The sequence below is a fragment of the Platalea leucorodia genome, assembly GCF_965183815.1.
Source record: "Platalea leucorodia genome assembly, chromosome: 9".
Classification (NCBI taxonomy): domain Eukaryota; kingdom Metazoa; phylum Chordata; class Aves; order Pelecaniformes; family Threskiornithidae; genus Platalea; species Platalea leucorodia.
The window spans coordinates 617834-640642 of NC_138831.1; the positions used below are offsets into that span (position 1 = coordinate 617834).

The 22809-nt window shown below is 37.7% G+C and overlaps 2 protein-coding genes across 2 annotated transcripts in view; one reads left to right on the forward strand and one right to left on the reverse strand.

Moving 5' to 3' along the window:
- CACNA2D3 (calcium voltage-gated channel auxiliary subunit alpha2delta 3) overlaps window positions 1–22809 on the forward strand; it is a gene marked incomplete at both ends in the record, with an annotated part of 457978 nt that overhangs the window by 381459 nt on the left and 53710 nt on the right. The window lies entirely within an intron of this gene.
- LRTM1 (leucine rich repeats and transmembrane domains 1) lies at window positions 217–7449 on the reverse strand (the record flags this gene model as incomplete). Its single annotated transcript, XM_082322384.1, has 3 exons — window positions 217–650; window positions 3618–4214; window positions 7182–7449. The coding sequence occupies 3 exons, from the start codon at window positions 7447–7449 to the stop codon at window positions 217–219; spliced, it is 1299 nt and encodes a 432-aa protein (XP_082178510.1).

Genomic DNA, 22809 nt, shown 5'->3' on the forward strand with positions numbered 1-22809 from the left:
ATATACACAAAATATAAATGAACATACATTCTTCTACATAAAGTCTTAATATCTATTCCAAAGAATAGATATATTTACATTGTAACAATGTGAAAAGGAAGGGGGGGGGGGGGGGGGGGGAAGGCAGTAATTACTATTAAATCAATCCCATTTAGATTCCAGGCTTTTTAACTGAAGTGAGGGCTTTATTTTCAAGAAACCAAAGACGGAAGTAACTCAAGCCAGGGAACTATCAAATGGCTCCTTTTCCTCAGGAGTCCCATGCTGTCTGACCGGGGCCAGATGATCTCTGTGGTATTTAGCAGTAATTGCAGCATAGGCACAGCCATAAACGGCAGCTGCCAACATCATTAGACACACAATTCCACAGACAACTCCAGTTATTACTACAGTGGCAATTGCGTGTCGCAAACTAACGGGCCTTGGCTTTGGTTTGGGTTCACAGTTCGAACGGCTGTTCTCCCCCTGTTCGTTGTGGTGGGCATGCTTCAGAGAACTCCTGGGCTCAAAGCTGTGGTGGTGAACGCTAGCCAGATGAGTGTGAGCAGTTGTTAGAGGGCATGCCCCAAACAGCTCATAGGGGACTTTGAGGAGGTCCTTTCCCTTCCGAATCCCTGGTGTTGAGCAGATAATGCCATCGCTTATTCCTCCTGAAAAAACCAAACAGATTTATGGTCTTAAGATTGAATGATCTTAATGTAAAATTAAGAGAAACCTGAAGTAAATTTATCATCACCTTGGACTTTATACTTTTAAAGATTTATAACTGTATCTTTAAGTTCTTTTTCCAGTTAGATCAATGGTGAGATTATTACACTTTAACACTCATAAGAGACTATTGGCAAGAAGTAATTCATCAGGAATTAAGTTATCTATGAATTTATGGATGTAAATGTAATAAATATTGGTATAGAAGTAAGAACTAAGTCATAGATGAAACAAGGGTATTGTTAACAGCAAATTCACTCCATTTGAATTCATACCATTACTTCTTTTTATAAAGAGAAATGGAAACAATATACTTAGTAAAGATTTCCCACTTGATTGAAATATTCCATGAAATAGTCATTGTTCTGATATCATACGCTAGCTGTAATGAAGCAAAGTTGTATGTACACATGAGCAATTTTTTGAAGCAAGGCTCATGGTAAGAAAATATGCAGAGATCTAAAGGGGTTAAGATTGATCAATCTGTTACCCTGCTCAAATGGTAAATGTCATGATTGCTTAGAGCCCGCTTCTGCTCTCTCCCAAAGAATGTTTTTAGTACACCGGGAAGTGAAGTAGGAAGCCTCAGTCCTGGTAAATCACGCAGTTGTTCCTCAGCGTGTAGAGGAACACAGACCGAGCGTAGCCTTCAGGTTTCTAATTAGTCTATACACCACGGCTTTGGGGGTGTAGTGTGTCAAGGAGTCAACAAGGCCAAAACCAATGTTTACATATTTTTAAAAATTAACTAATCAAATCAGCTGAATTTTCTTCCTCTTCTCTATCCAAAATAATCAACCTTTCAGCTAAAGCCAGGCATAGAAATTTTGATCCTGAAAAGACTTTGTCTGAGAAGGCAGTGCATACAGATGGACCCAAACTGACATCTGGAGACCGCCTCACAAATACTGATGGTATCCCAAGACAGAGAGGAGCATAGCAGCTTGTCTCTTGGTCTTTAATAGCTAAACCCAAAGCGTGGTTCCAGACACCTCCAATGTGTTAGTTTGAACATGGATATAGATAAAACTCCAAATCCTGCAACTGTGATCTTTCTATGGTTCTAAGTAACTAAATATGCGTGCTCGGAACAGAGGACTGGAGCCCCACCTGAACTGAAGCATTCTCTAGAATTGTTTACGAGTACGTACCAAATGTCAATTGCCTGAGCTGGATTCAGCTAAAAATACTGAAATCTTTTAGAGTTATATTGGACGCAACTGTCAATACTTTTAAGTTCAGACAGTGTTCCATCTCTAGCAATGATTTGTTGGGACTTGCAAGAAATATCTGTAGGGGCATGGTACTATTTTATCATTAAGTATACAATATAAGTAATGGGAAAGATTAATGTGCAATGTAACTAATTTTTCTTCATGTGGTTCACACAAGTAATTTTAGGGAAATACAAACATAGAAGAGAACATAGTATTTGGGCTTCCTTTAAAACTTGTTGCTAAAATGAAGTGATATGGAACTTAAAAATTCATTGAAGTAATTTATGCAATGTTTGGAAAGATGGAAGGGCATCACTGAATTTCTGAACAACATTGTTTTTTGAAATAAATTACAATACTTACGCTGCTGGCAGAGTAATTAAGATAATCTGCTATGTTTATCTTGGATCATTACATTCTTCTGCACAGAGCAGTCAGAACCCCTGCTGAAATTTGTTGTAGGGAATGGTTCCAGCATAATACAACTGAAGCCCTGGGATAATGTAATATTTTACCAATCTGAAATATTAAGATTTTAAGCCTGAGAGGAGTTTACTCTCTTGTCTTTTCTAATAGGTTGCTTCTGGCAGTGGCTTTACCTCACCCAGAGACTATTCGTGTATTATTCCTGTATTAATTTTGTCCCTGCATAGCCAGTACAGTTTTCCAGGTGGCCTGTGGAGTTCTGATGCCTGAAAACGGCAGTCTATTCCACCACAGGCAACATGGGCCATCTTCACGTACGCAGTTTTGCCACGTGCTCCATGACACTTCCACATACAGATAGGTAATCAGTAGTTTGATCACATGCAAGCATCAAAGCCTGATTTAGAGAAAAGCAAGTTGCCCTGCTGTTCTGAATTCTGGGAGTCTGAACATACCTCCTGGGAGAAAGAAATTAATTCCTTTTAATGCTTAATTCCTTTAGAATTAAATCATATTCTCTTTTCTACAGCATAACTCATGAATATATTTAAAAGCAGGTGTGACAAAAATATGAGACTACTTTTATTTATAAAATTCACTTTTCCTGATGTGATGGCATTGCACATTTCTGTGAGGAAATCGTCAATGAATTTAGTACTTCTGGTTAACAACAAATTAGGAAGCAATACTAGGCAAGAGTAAGCTTGTCCAAGGTGTAACATACATTTTTAGGTTCAGTATTCTTAAAATATTAAGAGCTACCAAGTCATAATTTATAAAAGAATTAGAATCCTGCATTCTCTGAAGTTAAAGTAGTATTGATATCTGTCTTGGTGTTTACCCTCATGCATCAGGTAAAAAGCTTTTAAACAGTAGGTTGGTTTCTAGTAAAAATATATTGGTAGAATTAAAGCAAGTGTATGTGCACAAGTATACTTGTTTTATATATATATATAGATATGGATATATAGGCATACACACGCTACACATATGTATTTCCAGAATGTGTCTGTACATAGTGTATGATTGTGTGTGTATACTTTCTCTCTGTGTGCTAATATAAAGTTCCTCCATGATTCTAGTTTGCCACTTGTATTTATGAAAGCACCTATATTCTGAGCTATGCATAAGAATATATTTTAGTGTGCTTATTTGAGGGGTTGATCTAAGGTGTGGGGTAAATTGTTAAGCCATAGTAGTGAAGATCAGTTAGGTGCTGGTTAAGTGTTCTCATGTGCTTTGTATGTGATGAGAAGAATTCCTTACCTCGGTATAGAAAGCTCTCCAGCCACAGTTTCAGGCCGAAGACATTACAATTACATTGCCAGGGATTATCTTTGAAAAGAACCACTTTCAGGTTTGGAAGTGACTCCAGCAGAACTCTTTCCATTTTCTGCAGTTTGTTATGCTTCACAGACAGCAATGTTATATTCCCTGTGCTGTTTCCAAAAGTCTCAGGCAAACGTATAATGCTGTTGGATGACAAGTCCAGTTCTTTTAGGTGCGGGAGGAAACTGAAAGTCTTGTTTTCTATATAATGAATCAAATTTCTGGTTAGGTTTAGAACCTGTAGATACCGTAATTTTTGGAAAGCACCTGGTGCCAAACTTGAAAGGGAATTATTAGACAAGTCTAAGATTTTGAGCAACGGTGTTCCAGTGAATGCATTTTGATTGATTCTCCAAATACGGTTATTCTGCAACTGTAGTATCTGAATTTCAGGAGGTAAACGGGCAGGAATTTCAGTAAATCCTCTGTTCTTGCAGTCTGCAGTCTTTGAAGCTGCATAGCACAGACATTTGTTGGGACATCCATGAGCTGCATATCTGAACAAGATGACACTGAAAACCAAAAGCCAGTTACCTGTATCACAAGTGAAAGAAGATTTAAAATTAGTTTAAAATGTTTGTCTTTTGGCAATATACAGGTAATTAACATGGGCTAAGGATATACAGCTCCGTAATAAACGTTAATGTGGACAGCACAAAGAGAGTTCATTTCTTTTACAATACATTAGTAAATTACAGATAGTATTGAGGTACTTTTATAATGCAGAAAGAGTTAGTGCTTCCATGGTCTTAAAATGAAGTACTTCCCGTGGCTTTATCTTAAGTACAAATGGTTTTCAGGAGGATTTGGCATCAGCAGAGCAGTGATGCTTGAAGGAAATGCGACAGTTTCTAAAATTATTAAATTGGAATGTTTCTCTTTCTGTGGTAGTAACAACTTGTGTCAGCCATCTTGTGTCGGAATTGCAAGTAGAACTTTCATTTTTCTGTTTTTACTAATTGTACTGCCTTAAAAGAATTAAGTTAATGTGCCATCAAAAGAATAACAAGCTTCGAAGACACTGCAATAAAAAGTTAATGGTACTTTTTCAGCAATCCATATTCTATAAGTTTGTCCTTTAAAATAACTGTGTTTATACTTATTGCTTTAATTTCCTTATCTGAATGCCAGCTGTAACTCCCATGGATACAAGTCTCTACACAATCAGCAAACATTTATCAAGAAGCTGTTAAAAAGATAAATGAGTTGACAGGAGTACTTAGTAATATTTAGTATTTATAATTATCTTCTGCTCCCTGATGTTCAGGTCAGTTTTAACTGAAAAAATAATAGCTTTTACTTTTCATATCCTGCTAATGATCTTACTTTGAAAACGAGGTGCCACTTAAAGCTGTGTTCATATGCACAGCATGAAATTTAAAAAAAAAAAATCAGATGATGTTGAATAATTAGATTTTCTTTGACTGAAGAAAGTCAGAATGATAAATCCTGTTGTAACATTGTTTTTGAGATGCCTCAAATAATTTATACTATTTCAAAACAAAAAATATTTTAGTTAGTTACTACTTGAAACCTTTGGAAATTAAAGGAGGACATACTGCTTATTGACTTATAGAGATCAACGTTCATTAGTAACAGGGAATACCATATTAAAGGAATAACAGTGTATGATTATAACATTGAATATGACAAATGTATAAATGAAAGTTTTATTTTGAGACTACAGTTGAAGTCACAAACTACTCATTAATTTTAACTCAAAAATTAAATTTTATTTATATTAAAATTATACATAGTCTTCTGCAGTACTGAATTCTGCATTGTAGAATTCGCTTGAAAGAATTCAGCATTCTTGCAAGCAAGGTAAGCAATACTTTCAGATCATTACATTGTTCTGCAACAGTTGGCTTCAGACACTGAGACACAGCTTCCAATGTAGAGTTAAAATAAACACTGCTTGGCAAGGAAATGCTTAGAGAACAGAAAAATTTCATTATTAATCTGAATGCTTCGATATCTCACCTTTCATTCTGCTTTGCTTGTTCTTCACCTTGCAGAAGATTCAGTCCAGTTTCCTGACGTAGAACAGTAACAAACACTTTGCTCTGATTCCCACTTCAAATCTGTAATGTGCTCATCCAGTTTCTTTTCTGTGGGTTGTTTTTTTTTTTTTAGATGGTATCTGTGGCTTGTGTAGAAGTGCAACTATTTCTAGTGAGTTACTCCATCGGCCTTTGATTTTTTCTTTATCACGGTCTTCCCCCCGCCCCTCCCCATCCATTTATGACTCGCGGAGACTTACTCTGCCTCTTCATCAGGCAGCAGGCCCTGCAAAGAGAGTCTGTCAGCTCCGAACTGGACAGCTGCGACATACAAATAATGACCTGATAGCCCTGCCTTTTCGATTTATTTAATCTGCCTCAAATGTGAGGCACAAAAATAAAGCTGCCTTTTAAAATCCAGTATAATTTCTGCATTCTGGTGGATTGTTAGCTATGCTGTGTCAATTTTTGCAAGATCAGATGACTCTGAACATGGATTCTGATTATCCTGGGCTGTGACTGGAGGCAGTGGAGTGTATAATACCACTACAAATAGGCCTGCGGGTTGATGACATGGTTTTGACAGTGCACTTGTTTGTTCTTCTAAGCTTGTTCATCTGACATCCATTAGTTGTGCTGACAGGATTTTCTTGCATGGGAGCACAGGACTGGTGGCTCCTTCCATAAAAATGGCATACATACTGATATGGTCACCAAGAATACCAAACAAATTTGTTTATTTTCAAAGATATTACAAAGAAATGGCAGATGATATTAAAATTGTACTTCGTGTGTTCATATGGTGCCTTGACTTGTCTCCCTATTACTTCTTCAGTATAACTCGTTCATATTGTACCGTCTACAACAATAAAAGGATTAATGACTTGTGACTATGAAGGAACTCAAAGGTGTTTAAAGGAATGAGAGATCTGGTGTATAACAGAGTCCTTCACGGCCATGAGATCACTCCATCTGTTAGCTGTCCTATGGAGAGGGAAGCTGTGCAATCAAAAGCTTTCAGACCTCTTCTTACACGTGACATAGCTTTCTTGGGTTCAAATTCTGCTTTTAGGTGCCTTTGAAAAGATCACAGAAAGCTGACTTTCTAGGGCAAAATTTATATGCTATAGGCAATCCCATGGAAGGAATCATAGAAAAGTGAGATCATCAGGTCCAAACTGCTGTTGAAAGCAGGCTCTTACAGGAGCTTGTCCAGGGTCCTGTCAAGCTGAGACTTCAGTGTTTCCAGCATGGGACATTCCGTCACTTCTCTGGGCAACCTACTCCGATGTGTAACTGTTCTCAGCATGAATAGTTTTATCTTACATCCAGACAGAGTTTTCCTTGAAGCAGCTTGTGTCTATCACCTCTTGCCCTGTCACCATGCATCCTTGTGAAGAAAGTAACCCCATCTTCTCCATAGCTACCTTTTGGTTACTGAAAAGCTGTGTTTAGATCTCTGCCACCCTGACCCACAAGAGAGAGCTGTAACTGCTACTGTTGTATGCTTTGCTGAATTCTTTCTGACACCGGTCAAGATACCCAAAGGAGCAGCGGATACTGCTGAGCAGCGAAGGGGAACGTCGAACAACTGACGCTCCGTAAAGTAAACATGACTGTTCATCTCGAGGATGTGAGGTCTGTTGCTGCAAATGGCAGACCACGCTGTCCTTGACACTCATGATGAATGACAGATCATCCTGATACCGGATGAAAGTGCAGTTTAGTGTAGAGGAATACTGTAGATATAGATTACCTGGTACCATAGTCACACTAAATAGCTCCAGCTTTACAAAGGGAGAGGGAGATAAGCTTAAAGATCAGCTGTAATGTACTTTAAATGAATGTCAGGTTAAAGCAAAAAGCTTCTCTAACCTTTGTTGCACAATACATTTATTTGCTATTTCCTTTCCCAACACAGGTATGTGCACGCTTATACAAACATATAAACAGATCTATCTTAAATAGTACGAGTGAATCATTTTGATGAAGACGGAACTAAATGTAAAAAGGGCTGTTATAAAATAATCATCGTCCTTAGAAGTTGTAGGCTTGCTCTTGCAAAGCTGCCTTGCTCTTCCAAAGAACAAATTTAGGTCACGTACTTGTTGCGTGAGATGACATCCCTCTGTCCTTGCAATAACTCATCCCTTGTATGAATAATAGTCCTTTTCATGACTTTTGATTATACTGCAGGAGGTACTAGCTATTATGTTACTGTTTTCTGGTATGATAAGACTTTTTCAGACTTTTACATTCTCTTTGGTATCTAAAATTTTATTTTGGTTCATGTATTCAAAGGGTTTCTTTTTTTAAGTTGTTTTTCCTTCTTAACTAATGTTTGCTGACCAGGTGGGCTTACAAGCTCCCACAGCAGTTTGTGTCATCTAGCAGAGGGCTTAAAGAATGTCTCTTAATTGCCTCTCTTATTTGAGGTAAGTCTTTGCTACTATAATTGTATTATTTTTAGCATGCGCCATATTAAAGAGATGTTCGTAGGACAAGGTCATTGAAAGTTAAGCACTGTGGGAGGTTCGGTTCCAACAATAATGCAGAGGTTGTTTTATGTACTCTGAATTGTGGTATAAGAAGTTATTACTTTTTTTTAAATCTTCATGCCGAGTTCAGATTTGGGAACATATGATTAAATCTGTCGATTTGGTTTTCATGTAGATGTGGCTACTTTTTCCTTATATTGAGAACTCTGAATGCACATGTTTTGTAAACAGAAGTTTCCCCAACCTATAATCCATGTCCTATTCCCATTTATTAGTAATAATACTTTGGTTATGACAGAGAAGTCTGATGTGGTGAAAATTATAGTTGTGACACAGGTAGAGATTTGCCAGAAACAGAATAACCATGAAATCTACTCTACTTCTGGCCTTGACCAACCAGCAGGATTCCTTTCAGTTGTCTGATGTGGTGCAGCAACTGTGTTATTGTGACTGCTTAAATTAACTTGTGCCTTGTTGTAACAAGATATGTTTCCCATTGCAAATAGCAAGGCAGCCCAATGCACTAATACCCTGTCCCTGTTGGCTGGTGGGGCCGCTCTGTGTTTGCGTTGCCAGCAAACACTTTGTTGCAGCAGTTACTGCCTTCTGCTTGAAAAGGAGTAGTATGTGTAAGAATCGTCTCTTTCACAGAAGAACGTTACATTAATTAAACTCTAGCAGAAAGGAAACAATTGAAATATGTCAGATATTTAGAAGCTACAGCATTTGGATTCCACTGCATTGTATATTGAGTCCAGGCAGACAGGATTATATTTTCCTTATGCTTTTGAGCGGGAAGGTATTAAAACTTGCGACACTTACAGGGAAATAGCGTGTGCTTTCTCCTTACTAATGTGTGTCTCCAGATTGGCAAAACAGCTAAGCTCTTGCTGAAGACCCTAAATGCAGCTCCAGGCAATGCAGACTCCTCTTCATTTTGGTTCAGGACAAAAAATAATTCATAGTTGTTAGTGAAACAGCCCATACGTCTGTTGTTAAAATTCTCCCCCTTTAACCGGCACTTAAAAAAATACAGTTCTGCATCATGGAGAAAGATCTTATCCTTTCCCAGCTATGAGTCAGACTGCTGTTCAAGCAAAGATGACTGGACATAAGAAACGCTTGAGTCCCTCATGCTTGTCATTCTACGAAAGCAGTCCTTGTACTCTAAGAGCTCAGGACCCTCTCAACTTTGGGCTGGCAGGGTGCTGGCTTTTCCAAAGCTGATGGAACTTAGAGGAAGGCCCTGGATCCTACTTCTGCCTCCCTTTCACAAGAGAAGTATGCGCCAATGGATCAAACCAAATTTGGCCTGAGGAAGATTTACACCTTAAAAAGCTGGCCATATTTTCCAGAAGAGGTGGGTATGTGGATTTCTGCAGACATCTCATTGCTTAGGTAGGATACGGGGAGAGTAATGTCAACCAGAGTGTAATAACATCAACTCTTGGGTATCGCATAGCTAAGGAGACACCATGATGTCTAAAAAGTTTGTTCGTGTCTGTCCTTGGCAGCTGTTAAGAATTGTTTGGTGGTATCCCTTTAAGGTGAGAAACAATATTTTGTAACTCTAGAAATGAGGAAACAGGCAGGCAGTTGTGATTTTGTATTTTGGATGACTGACTTTGAGGGGAAGAGCCCAGTTTTCTTCTTTTCAATGGCTTGTTTTGCCTTACTTAGATACATCTGGTACTTGTTTATACAATGCATAATTAGTCTATGAAACACGTTGTTGGAAGTTATCCTTGGGCCAAAAGATTAGTAGGATTCATATGTAATCTGGAGCCATAGTTACCTCATGGGGCAAAAAATCATTTAGAAGGGATATAAACTTTCACTCTTAAGGGCTTTAATCAACTACTAATGACAGGAGTTATGGAGAAAAACCTTTCTCTGTGGGCAGGGTTTTTTTCCATAATTATTATTTATGGGAATTTTTACACCTTCCTCTGACACCTCTAGAAGAGGCCAGTCTAGGAGATGTAATAGTGGACTAGATGAACTGGAACATACTGTGTTCCAGGGAAGGGATAGCTGGGCGGACGGCGAGCTGCAAACTGGTGAGGCTGATGCGTCAGGTGGTATCACCGGGGCTGCCTGTCTCGGCGCCTTCTCAGTGGAGGTCAGAACCCTCTTCAGCCCCAGACCACTCCTGATTTGGACTGGAAAATTCTTCTAACCTTCATATCCAGTCTTTGCTGGTAATCTATAGACAACTGTCTGGGTCAGTCCTTTGCGTTTTTTTCAGTTTTTTGCTCCACTAAAGTGATGCAAGACTTTCAGTCCATTAGGCGGGTCAGTCAGCAATTTGTTGTGATATTAGAACTCTAATATAATGCAGCTAGGAACTGGTTTGGCTTGTACTCCTTTTCCCATAAATACATGAGCAGATATATATGAAGGTGAGAAGGGGTTACTTGGAAAATGCTGAAGCACCAGCCTTACGGTATGCTTCGGTAGGTAGAGAATTTATTAGAAGGGATGCAAGGCCTTCGGAATGAGGAGGAGCACAGGGAATAGAGATGCTGGGCTGCTTTACCTTAACTGCAGGTTAGGTGAAGTTGCAGCAAGGGGCAGATTATGTGTCAGCAGAATATTTGTTCCATCACAAAAGCAGCGGGGCGGGCAGGGGGTGCAGATTCAGTTTTCAGTCATTTTCTGACTAATGACAACCACCTGTTAGACATGCTGAGGATCCAGAGATAAAATGTATCTCCAGTATTATTAGAGTTAATGAATTCATTTTGCTGTTATTGTAAATAGAAAAATATATTGCTTGATATAAAGGTAACAGAAACGAAAGGAATAAAACCAGGAGCTAGAAAAATACATGTAAAAATAAGGACAGGTTTACATTTTGGTTTGCCTTGACATTTTAGATGCTTTTTGTCCACTCTTAGACGTGTTAAAATTGAGATCATTCACTGTCGTTCTAGATAGCTTATTCGTTCTACACCGAAGACCAAAGTTCTTTTCTATGCTTTTACTTAGTGGTTGGTTTTTTTTTATTTTTATATTTAATAGTTTCTATTCATGGTCATAGTTCACCCTGGACTCAAACTTCAGACCGAAATATAAATTTCCTGTGCATTTTGAATGGTTGATTTACTAGGCCAGTTCTTGTAAGAATTGGAAGGGGTTTTCTTGAACAACTTCGTGTAAAAGGGTTTTGAAATGTTCTCAGTGTATGAAGAAAGATTGTAAAGTGCTGTAAATGTTTCTTAAACTGCTGCTCGCCGATTGTGCTACAAAACAGAACTCGTACTTCATTAATTCCTTTTGTGCTTTTAAGGCAAACCATAGTAGTTAAGTAAAACTCACTGTTAAATGTTGGGAACTCCTGTATTTACGGGTGCAAAAGGACCCTTTTCCTCTTTGCCCTAGTAGTCGCTTGAACACAAGAACTTGCAGAAGCAGGGATGACCTTTGCTGCAGTAAAAAGTCAAATAATTAAACTTCCGTAATTCTTGCAACACTCTGGAAATAGCCATGGGAATTTTTTTCATTAATTTAAGCAAGGTACTAAATAGCCTGACATTAAAATTATGCAGCTGACAAATGTTAAATGTGGATTTAAACGTCAGCATATACGTAAGTATTCCATTGGGTCAGGACCGATGTGCTTAATAGCTTTGGATTCAAGCTTTGATGGAGTATTTCCCTTTGATGGGGCTTCTCTGCAAGAGAAAAGCTTGAAGCCTGTAACTCCTGAAAGAATCTTTATTGTCTTGCAGCAGGTAGAGGATAATGTACCATCTGCCAGCTGCATTCTAACGTGCATGATACCAGACTATAACCCTCTTCAGTACTGGTATGTAGCAGCTGTAACTAGCAGCCCTCTGAATACAGTAGATGAATAGAACCTGCAACGTCCGCGTTCATTGCTTATGGGACCAGTTCACAAGTGGAGTAAGGATATTGTAAACTTTTTTCCGTATGACTCAATGAACAAGAATGAGCCAGATACCTACACTTGCTGCCGATGTTCTTCATTTCAATAGCAGATAAGTTTTACATAGTACATAGTTTGCTGCTTTTCTTGCTTCTTTGTTCTCTCTGGATTTCTGTGTCTTCCCTACTGCTTTAACTGCTACAGCAGCAGGCGCCAAAAGTCCTCTGTATACAACAACACCCTAGAGATCACATGGCATGCTGTCATCCCTTCCCCCCCCCCCCCATTTTTAACGTGCGCGCAGGTTTTAAACACCAAGTGTGTTTTTAAAATACCTTTTTCTCCGCAGAATGTTTTAAATGAAGTGACAGGGTAAGTCAGGTACATAGATAGACTTCTCATCCCTCAAGTTTAGCTAGTTGTGCTGTTTTCAGACATGATAAATCCTTGAGAAACTTAGCTAGTAGAAAGGATAATGACGTTTCTGTTCAGAATTTGTAAAATAGGCCACTGAGAGGTCTTTTTTCTTTAAAGAAAAAGAAGAAACTCTTTCAGAGGCATTTTATTAATGAGAATTACAATACTGGAAAATCTGGTATAGATTAGCAAAGAACAGTAACAGTGTATCCAAATGGAACTGGTTGGATAATTAAATTCCTTTAATAGGTACTGAAATTTAAACCTCTTGATCCCTCTGACGTAAGCATAACTCTTAAAAGTCATGGAACTTGATTCTAAAAGTGTAATGTGGGAGAGAAATATTGGGATGATGATTAAGGATTTTGGATACCCTGGGAGGAAATTTGTGCAGGAGTAAAACAATAGGCGTGTAAATACGCGGGGGGGCAAGGAACAAACCCCAAACCTGTAGCTATGAAATATAAAAAGAAGCTTTAATAAAACCCTGTTTACGTAGGTGTGCAGTTTTTGCCAGCAGTTATGAAGCAACTTGACTGGGATAACCTAATGGCAAGTAAAGGGCACTAATGATTGAAATCTTTAAGGAGCATCATGTTTTCACTATTCTTACACTCTTTTTTACCTGTTCATTATTATCTTGTCTGTTTTGACTAAATATTTTTCTGTATGTCTGTTCTGGTTTCCTATTTTCACGCTGAGAATCACAAAAGGCCCTCATTCTATGGTTTCTTTTCTCATTAATAGAATATGCTTTTTTCAATATTGATGACAATTTCTAAAGTACCTGCAGTGTACAATATTTGCCTTTTCTTGACTTAGTAAAAAGGAAAATTGTTTACTGAGATTTAATACAGCTGTTAGGAGGAACATACCAAATGGCTGACATGCTGTCTGCTAAGTGAGATGGAAAATGTTTTAGTCAGATTGGCATAAATGATGAAGTCCTGACAGTCATAATACCGAGCTATGCCTAGTTTTTGTTTGTACTAACCAAAGTTATCTGCAAGCTTTTAACTGTGGTTTCTGTTTTACTGTCCCCTAAGATGCTGAAGGATGAACTCTCTGGGTCTAGCACATACATTAGTTGAGAGGATGACAAATTTATAACAATAGTTGGAATGCCTGTGGGCAAGTATAAAGAAAAAACAGTGTATAAAAATAGATTATTAGCCCTAAAGTTTAGGCAACATTTAAATGTTGATCTCATCTTTTTGTCTTCAGTGTTTCTATCTGACTTCTGCTTCATCACCACTACTGAGTGATGCTGAAGTATACAGGTAATATATATTATCATTTAATATGATCCCTTTTTATCCAAAGGCACTTCTATTTTAATACTATTTAATTTAGGGCATGATCTCAAAAGTTCCCAACCTAGCTGAGCTTCCTCTGTCCATACAGCTGTAGCTGTCTTGGTCAAAAAGGGTGTATTTTGATCCTCTTTATTTGCTTTCATTCCCTTCTGCAGCATGTTATTTTGGAACATAATGGCAGGGCTGACCTTGGTTACTCATGTTTTGGCTAAGACTTTTTATCCTTTTCCCTTTTCAAAATGACAGTACATTGCTCAGTGTCCATTTTTTCCTCCATCTCTGTGTTTTAGCAGAGTTGGAATAGATGAGTTCAAAGAGCAGTACTACTGGCTTCTCTGTTTCTTAAAGTACTCTTTGAGAGAAGTGGGCTAACTGCTTTTAGAAGCTGAAGTTATGCATCATGTGCCTAGTTTAGTGACCTAATAATTTCCATACCTCTGTTTTCTAGTGTCAGTAAGATCTTAAATAGGTTTTCATTAGTTACTGCTACAGGCTCCCTTTCTATAAACCCTTGAGAAAGAAGAAAGAGCAGAGTGCTCTCTCTGTAATTTGTAGTTTGTGATGATTTGGAGATGTCGGGTTCCAAACACGGGCACTTAAGTGAACATCTGTATTTCGTGCAGCTGAAAGGAACTGTAGCGCAGGGTTTTCCATGGAAACTAAACACTTTGTCTACTATATGCCATCAGCTGGTCATGCTTTTACACATTGTTGCTTTCTTACCTTTGGAGTTAAGTAATACCTATTTTAGAACAGTTCTGGAGACTTTCTTAAATTCAAAATGTGAAAACAGTTTTGAGAAAGAAGTAGACACCAGTTTATCTGAAGGAGTCGCATAATGCTTGATTCTCTGTAATACTTGGTCTGAATGGAGCTTGGCTGAAATCAGTCATGCAGAACAACATGCCAGTTGCATCGTAGTACAGTGCAGATTTACACTACGAAAGTCAAAAAACTGTTTATCTCCGATCCTCTTCATTGTAGTGTCACTTTTGCTAAGGCATGTCTTGCAGCTTTAAATATTCCTAATTAAGATTTTGGGCCTGGTTCTTCTCCTAAAATCTTAGGTAATTCTTTCATTGAACTCAGCAGAGATTAGATGAAGTGTAATTTGTACCCTTTCATCAACATACCATTTGAACTGCAAGTGTGAGTATGGTACGACCTTTCTGTTTTTCTGAATAAGGATAGTATGAAATGGTGAACAAAACTGACCACTCAAAGACTTAAAACTTTTTGGACAGATAATGACACCTGTCAGACCTAAGTTTCTCTAGTTCTTGTGAGGCTAAACATTTGAAAAAAAAAATCGCTTCTGAAAGAGAGTAGCTGTTTGATTTTTATTGCTATTCATATAATATCTTTAAAATTGATAATTAGGGTAAATTAGGATGAAAAAATAATTGTGGTGGGCAAAAATAAGTCTTTTAATCAATATGCTGCTTCTCCACTGAAGGTAAGAGACAACAAGAAAAAGACTCAAGTAGGCAATGTTAGCCTTTAGAAGAAGGAAAACATTTACGAATGGACTTCCTTTATTTCTACCAGTGTTGTGAGAAAAGGTGTAAAATCTGTAAATTGGAACTGGAAGTCAACATGTTCTGGAAAAAAAGTATTTGTTGTGTTGTCTCTTTTTTCAGACTTCTAGGGTTCAGACTGTCAAGCTTTTCTCTGGAACCACAAATAAGAAACCACCCTCTTTTGTTTGTGATCACCTTCTGTTAGAGTTAGTATACACCTACCATGTGATTGTAGAAAGTAGACTATTTGGGAGATCAAAAAAAAATGCTACAGGCTATTTCTGCTATTTGTAGTTGTAGACTGAAAATTGATGATATGCTTTGAAAAGACTCTTTATTTTCTAACTTTTTATAAAGCAGTAGGTCCAGTGTTTTTGGAAGAGTGACCTTTGCTTCTGGATAAAAGGTTTTCCGTTCTGTCTTACAGTTTTAAAGATCAAATCCTGCCATATTTTTCTCACCCAAGATTGCTTCATGCAAGTTGGCGTGCGTCTTCCCGGATTGCACCCTAATCTATAGCATATGATTGTAAGAATACTTAACTATTATTGCTTTCGTTCATAAAATTCAGATCACTTTTCATAGAATGTGAAGTATCCTTCCTCCCATTTCACACATGGGGAAACGGGGCACAGAAAAGTAAGGTGATTTGGTCACGGTTGCGCAACAGGTGATCAGCAGAGAAGGAACAGACCCTAAGGCTTCTAACTCCCGTTCAGTGCTTTAGCCACTGGACCACCCTGTCTTCATAGGCAGGTGTTCTCTGATGGAAGTTTCGCAGAAATCCAGATGCTGTGGGATAATGTCCTTATATATGAAGGCTGTAAAACAAGACCAATGTTGTGATCTAATAAAAGAGATTATTTTATAGATGTGAGACCAGTTAACACATTTTAAGCAATGGCAATGCCAATGTTTCCTGTTTTTCAGAGATTAAGACGGGCTGAATGATGAAGGGTTTCCCATGGTAAAAGTACTGCAGTAAATGTTTCTTTTGGTAATGTAATTAGGAAGTATTGGCTTCAGTTAATGTAGCTTAAACAAAACATGTTGTCCTCGGCAAACTTGTTAAATAGGCATAGCCTTGTCTAAAAAGAAAACAGGGTCATATAGTGTTTCCATGGAAACTCGGTTAAAATGCTGATTTGTGGGTATGATCATAATCGGTACCACAGTCTAATCTGATTGAATTAAATGAGAAAGAGTCTTAGTTATGAAGTCAGCACAGTATAAAAGTATCTCTACACATGCAGACAGAAGTCATAGTCTTCCATCCTTATAGATGCTTTCTAAGTGCACGTAAAAGCAGGGAAATTTGTGTGGGATCCTTCACTTTTTCTTTCTATGGTCAGTTGTACCATTTTTAATACAAAAATCAAGATCAGAATTTAAAACAAATCTGTTCAAATATACTTTATTGAAGTTGGTTTTAGCTTACTGCATCTCTAATGTGTGTGTTTGATTTCCTTTTTTTAATGAAAGGGAGAAGGGCTTTTCCCTTATGATAGGGCGTATCAGCTCTGTACTCTGAAAGAATGGAGAAGATAATCTTTGCTTCCATTATAAACATGCTGAGAAGATTTATTAATTCTGAAAAAAGATTCTGGCTTCCTTGTTTGTAAAATAGCAGTAAAATGCAGAGTTGATTGAATTGATCCTATTAGAAAATTAAATACGTTTTATGACATGTGTTATAGCAACATTTCCAAGAGAACCTTTGTCATTTAGAAGTGTCTACATTTTGGAAAGTGGTATTTCAAAGTTACTTTGATGCCTAGGAATACAGGAGAGACTTCAGAATAACGACCTAATGTTTACCAAATGCAGTGTGAAATAAGTGCTTCTGGAAATCCCATCAGTATCAGTCTACCTTTGGTATATGCCTTAACAGCTATAAAAATCTGGCCTTTGGAAGGCTAACTTTCTTTGTAAGTCAATAGTAGGTTTGCCTTTATATGACAATATAATTTCTGAAAATTCTTGCCAAGAGTCCTTTTTTGACTAGATATTTGAGGACTTTTTGCATTCTCCAGAGCTCCATTCTGGAAGGTGCTAAGTATTCTTATCATACGCTGGGCATCCCTTAACTATCACAGACTTCAATGAGCACTAGCAGTGCTCAACACCGTTCAGGCAGAAGCCCCAGCTGAATTTATACCTATCTTGCAACCTAGTGGAAATAGAAGCTATTTAGCATGATAAATCCTTAGTTTAATGAAATGTCAAAGACAGCTGCCTTTCAGCAAACCTTCCTGATTTATTAAAATGAAAGAGGATTACAGCTGGTATTCATGATGTTGATTTCCCTCAAAAATTATTAATTTATACTTCTAAAATATGCTTTACTGCTGTATTGACAGCTAAATCGTACTAATCATTAGGATACAAATTGTAATATACTCCTTGTTGAAGCATCTGGATAATGGTTTATATGATTTAAGTATAGTACATTTGTACTTATATTGTGGAAGTCATGTCAGCACTTAGACTATTTCCAGAAGTCAGTAACTCACCCAGAGAATTTCACTTATGATCGTAACTTGGCACACAGATCTCCGGCAATGATGACATTTTATTAAGAAATTTTTAAAATCTGTCAGTGCCTTCTAATTTTATCAGTCCCAACATTTTTAAAAAGCCTTATTTCTTTGTTGCTTTCTTGGAGTATCCATTCAAAACATTTATTAATTAGGTATTTGGCCATAAATTAGTTAATAGTTTGTTCTTTGTATTTTGTGGCATTAAGGAGGTCATTTGAGCTTTGTCTAATGAAGCAAGGAAGCTCGTGGCTAATTGTCAGCAATATGAAGACCTCTTTCAATTCATGAATGCTCACAAGATCAGACCTAAGCAGACATTTCTGCTGAAGAGTATGCACGCTTATGTAGCAATTCTGAAGATGTTAATTTGCTGTTTTTCCTGAAATGCTGTAAGTAGACAAGTAAAATAGAAAGCTGTCATTCTGTCCCTCAATGCCTGACCTGTTGGATGCACACTAGCTATTTTCCAGTTCACACACTTGAACTTCTTCAGATTAGATAAAGCAAAAGATAAATTATTTTCCCCAATATAGTTTATTCCTAAGAGGTATAATTAACATTTCTTGACAGGGTTTCAGAATGGTGGCAATAAATGTTCACATGAAATAAAGTTAAGTAAATGTGAAAATGTTCAGATTATGGCCAATGTTAATCCATCGTTTTAGAAACAGAATAAACTTTTGAGATGTTTATATGTAATGTACTGAATACATCTTGAAAGATGGTGTTTTTCTTTTACACATACAAAGTAGGAGAATAGGAAAAAGAAGAAAACTTGTATTTCAGTATACTGGAACATCTTTCAGTGTTATTAATCTAAGATTACTTTCTGTTCCTGGCATGGTTTAAGTCTCTAGTTCAGGATATTCCAAGAATGCTAGTTTATAGCTCAAACGCTACCTCCTATTTTTGTTGACCAAATAGGCAGATGTGTTCTTTTCTACACAGAGATTCAATAAAAATGCATTTTTGCTCAAAAAATGAAAAAACAGGCAAACAAAGCAGCTTTTGCAGCTGACACTGTTCCTGGAAAAGTATAATGTCTGTCTCTTTTGCCATTACTGTCTCTTGAAATTTTTCAGTAAAAGACACAAACATAGATCAGGAGGGCTGCGAATCCACCAGTGCTATTTGCTTTGTATTTGCCACTACAGAATACTCTGGAACTACTCAAGTCTGTTTCAAACACACAAAAATGTGTGCACTGAGTCTTTTGGGCACATACATTTTTTTTGTGCCTTTCTAAAACTATAGATTACCACCATGTGGTTAAACAGCAAAAACATGGTTAAGTAAAGTAGTGATCTTAGAAAAATAAAAACATGAAAACTATTCTGGAACGTTACAGTAAAGATTTGACTTACAGAACATCCCATAGGTATGGTGTTGAAAGACTGGAGAGTTGTATTCATGATGAGGTATTTCTGATGTATTATTTGACTTCAAATAACATTATTCATATTTTTAGTAATTCAAAGTAATTTGCTAATCACAGTATAGCACAAACAGTTTGTAGAGAATGTCACTGTTGTTATAACTCAGTCAATAAGAGATCCAAGACTTAATTCCAAATGATGGGATTTGATAAAAGGTTGGTGTTTTCTCACTTTGTGTCCTAAATCTGGGTTGACTGATGAGGTCTCGTATATTCACAGACCTTGTATGCATGCAAGTACCCACGATGATAACTGGATAGAGCAAGCAGTTGGTAGTCAGTGTGTTCTGGAGTCGGGAAGAGTTGAATTCTGCAAGTTCCTCCTCTCCGTGCTAGGACTGGTAGTGGTAGAATCTCCCTGTCTTGGCTTCTAGGTCAATGGCAGGGTAGAAGACATTGAACTGACATGGGAGAAAGAGGACAGAGACCCCACGAGTTCCATTTTGCAGTGGATGCCATAACATTTATCTTCAGTGTCTCATCCAGAGTATTCTGTGCCTGGCAGTAGGACAACTTGTAGCCATTCTGCTATGATAGGATTTCAGTTTGGGAGGGATAAACCTCTTCAGAAATAGGAGCAATAGAAGCTTTGCCCATTTCTGAAATCAGCCTTTCTCACAATGCTGAGATATGTAGATACGGACGTTTTTTGTCAACATGATTAGGTAGTAGCCAGGATCAAGTCTGAAAAAAAGAAAATACCATCAAGGTTTGAACGTGTTGTATTTTCGTTACAAGTGGAAGCAGAAAGCCTGACATCTCCTAAGAGAATCTGCTCACAGTCTCCAAGAGTTCAGATAAGTATCCTAATTTCTGGATGTTTGTCTGAACCGTGAGCCTCTTAGGGTTCATTAATTGCAAACTTGAAACCACAGCCTTTTGGCTGAGCTGGGAAAGGTATACTGGCTAAGCTACTCTAGACTAGGACCTCAACTGTAAGAAGTAAAGCTTTTTTGGAGAACCTGACAAGTCATGGATCCTCCCTTAAGATTTATAAATGTGCTTACAAATATATACTGTTCTTATTTTTGTTTCAGTCATGGGATGTACTTCAATATTGCCAAAAAATGAGCAAGAAAACCCTATAAAACTAAAAAATGGTTAGGGAGTTATCAAAATACCATCACCGCTTCATTATTTTAGTGTTAACTGTGGTCAGATTTCAGTCTTTACATGCTTCCTGTACCATCAGAATTCAGAAATACTTGTCAGACCAGTGGCCATGCAGGGGGATGTTGGAAGAAAGCTGAAGGCTCATAGGAACTCTTTATAAAAATTCTGCCACCAGCACAGTTTTCTTTATGATGGCGCTTGCTTTCTCTCTGCATGCTACTGAAGCATCCCTGAGGCTAATACTACTACCCAAGCCACTCTCTCTCTCTCTCTTTCTTTTTCTCCTTTCTTTCTTTCTTTTCTTTCTTTCTTTCCTTTCTTTCCTTTCTTTCTCTCTCTCTCTTGCTCTCTCCCTTCCTTTTTTCCTTTCCTTTCCTTTCCTCTCCTCTCCTTTCCTTTCCTCGGAATGGACCAGGTGTCACTAAGTGTCAGGTATTTTCTAAAAGTCAGAGGGAGGATACTCCAGACACCAGACAGGGCTTAACCGTGCCCTGCCTCACCCCCTTCAAACGGTGCAGTCTAAACCACTATTCTATACTATCAATGTACTCCTTGTATTCCTCAGGAATGAAGTATATATCTTTCCAGCAAAGTGCACTTAGTGTAATTTTGCATGCCAAGTGGTTACCTCCCTCCAGGCTTATGGGAGGGTTTTTTTTTCCTGTTTTTTGTGGGTTTTTTTAAATTACAAATGGATTCCCAAGTAGCTCCCTTGAGCTGTGCTCCTGGTACACAAAGTTTATCATGGGGTAAATGAGCAGATTTCTGTGGGAGCCCTTTGTTAGAGTGTTGGCAGCACATCAGCTACTATCTTGTAAAGTTTGAAATACAGCATAACTGTCCGAATGATAATTTACAGACAACCTGTTTCCCTCCAAGCTCCTCAGTGAAGCCTCCTGAAAAGGCAATGGACTTTCAGTCAACAGTATCTATATTTTTTTTATGTTTTCACTCAATTTATATCCTTTTTGTGTTTCCTCTTGCTCCTGCTGCTACTTCATTAGTCCTCCAGAAGGAAGAGATGTGTCAGGGAGTGAAAGGGAGTCTGGTTTATGATGATGTTCACAGACTGCCCTCCGCAGTTCAGTTTGTCAGGGGTTGGCTGCAAACCAAGCCCTTCAGCGTTCCCTGGTGGTTTGAGTTTGGATGAACTTCAGCCTCCCAGCAGTCATCATCCTGCTCCCCTTTCAGCTTGGCTTCACATCAGGTTCCCAGTATCTCCTCCCTTTCTGCTTGGGCTTGGCCTCCAGGAAATACCAGTTGCCACTGCCTTCCCTGTATCTTGGGTGTTTCCATCCTGACAACTGCTTCCACCACTAATTCTAAAAATCTTCTGGAAGAAAATAGCAGGTTTGAGGTCCATGAGTAAAGATGCAGAACTTCAACTTTGCATTGTCCATTTAAGGAGAATTCACTCATTAACGTGTTGCATCCTGATAGCTCTGATGAAGGAGGTATTCTGTGTGTTGCTTATGGCGTATTATGGCATACGAAAACTGTCTCCCATAACAAACTGATAACTATATAGGACTTAAAAATGTACGTGTATGTCATTCCACTTATTTGATGATAAAAAGATAAAGGTAAGATACCAGTAATAATACAGGATTTTTTCCTGAATATTGTTTAGAATCCAAAAATACGATAATTTACGCTTTGAGCTTTTTGTATTTTACATTGTATCTAGGTTGATAAGACTTGTTTTTGGAAAAATCAATCCGTAAATGTTAGAAGCACTGTAGCTTAAATTTAGGTAGAAAAGGTAGGTGCACATTTACATGGATTTCAAATGGATTTAATATCAAAATAATTGTAAAATATTAAAATAATTTAAGGGTACCTAAAAATGCAATAGACACATTGTGGGGTTAGGCAAGAAGGTTTCATGTTGGAGAAGCTACAAGAAAAGTTGTACAGAACATCAGAAATCTTCACTGAGTTAAATAATAAAATATTTTTTAAAACCCCAACAAAACAACACATAGCAGAGGACAATTTGTGAATTATAGTAGTATCTTATCCAAACGCATAACTGGTATTTTATTTTTGCTGGGGTAGGAGCTATGCTTTATTATAACAAAAACAGAAGAAAGTGCACCACTACTTAATAGTTTAGCCCAGCTTTTTGTCAGCTTACTCTCTTATCACAGGCTACTTACAGCAGTTTGTTATGAAGATGGCTGGTATCACCACCAAGTATTGAAGTTGCCCAACACTTCCAATTATAAGCTCACATTTTCAGTATAGTAAAAAATATCCAGACTTAAACTGTTAAGCTATTTTTTTTTTTTTGTGTTGGGTGTCTGAATCAGGTTCAGACATTCCAGATAATAAAGCTAATATTTTTTCATGGTAAAAGAAAAGTATGGGGATCTTCTGTTTGAAGAGAGGAACT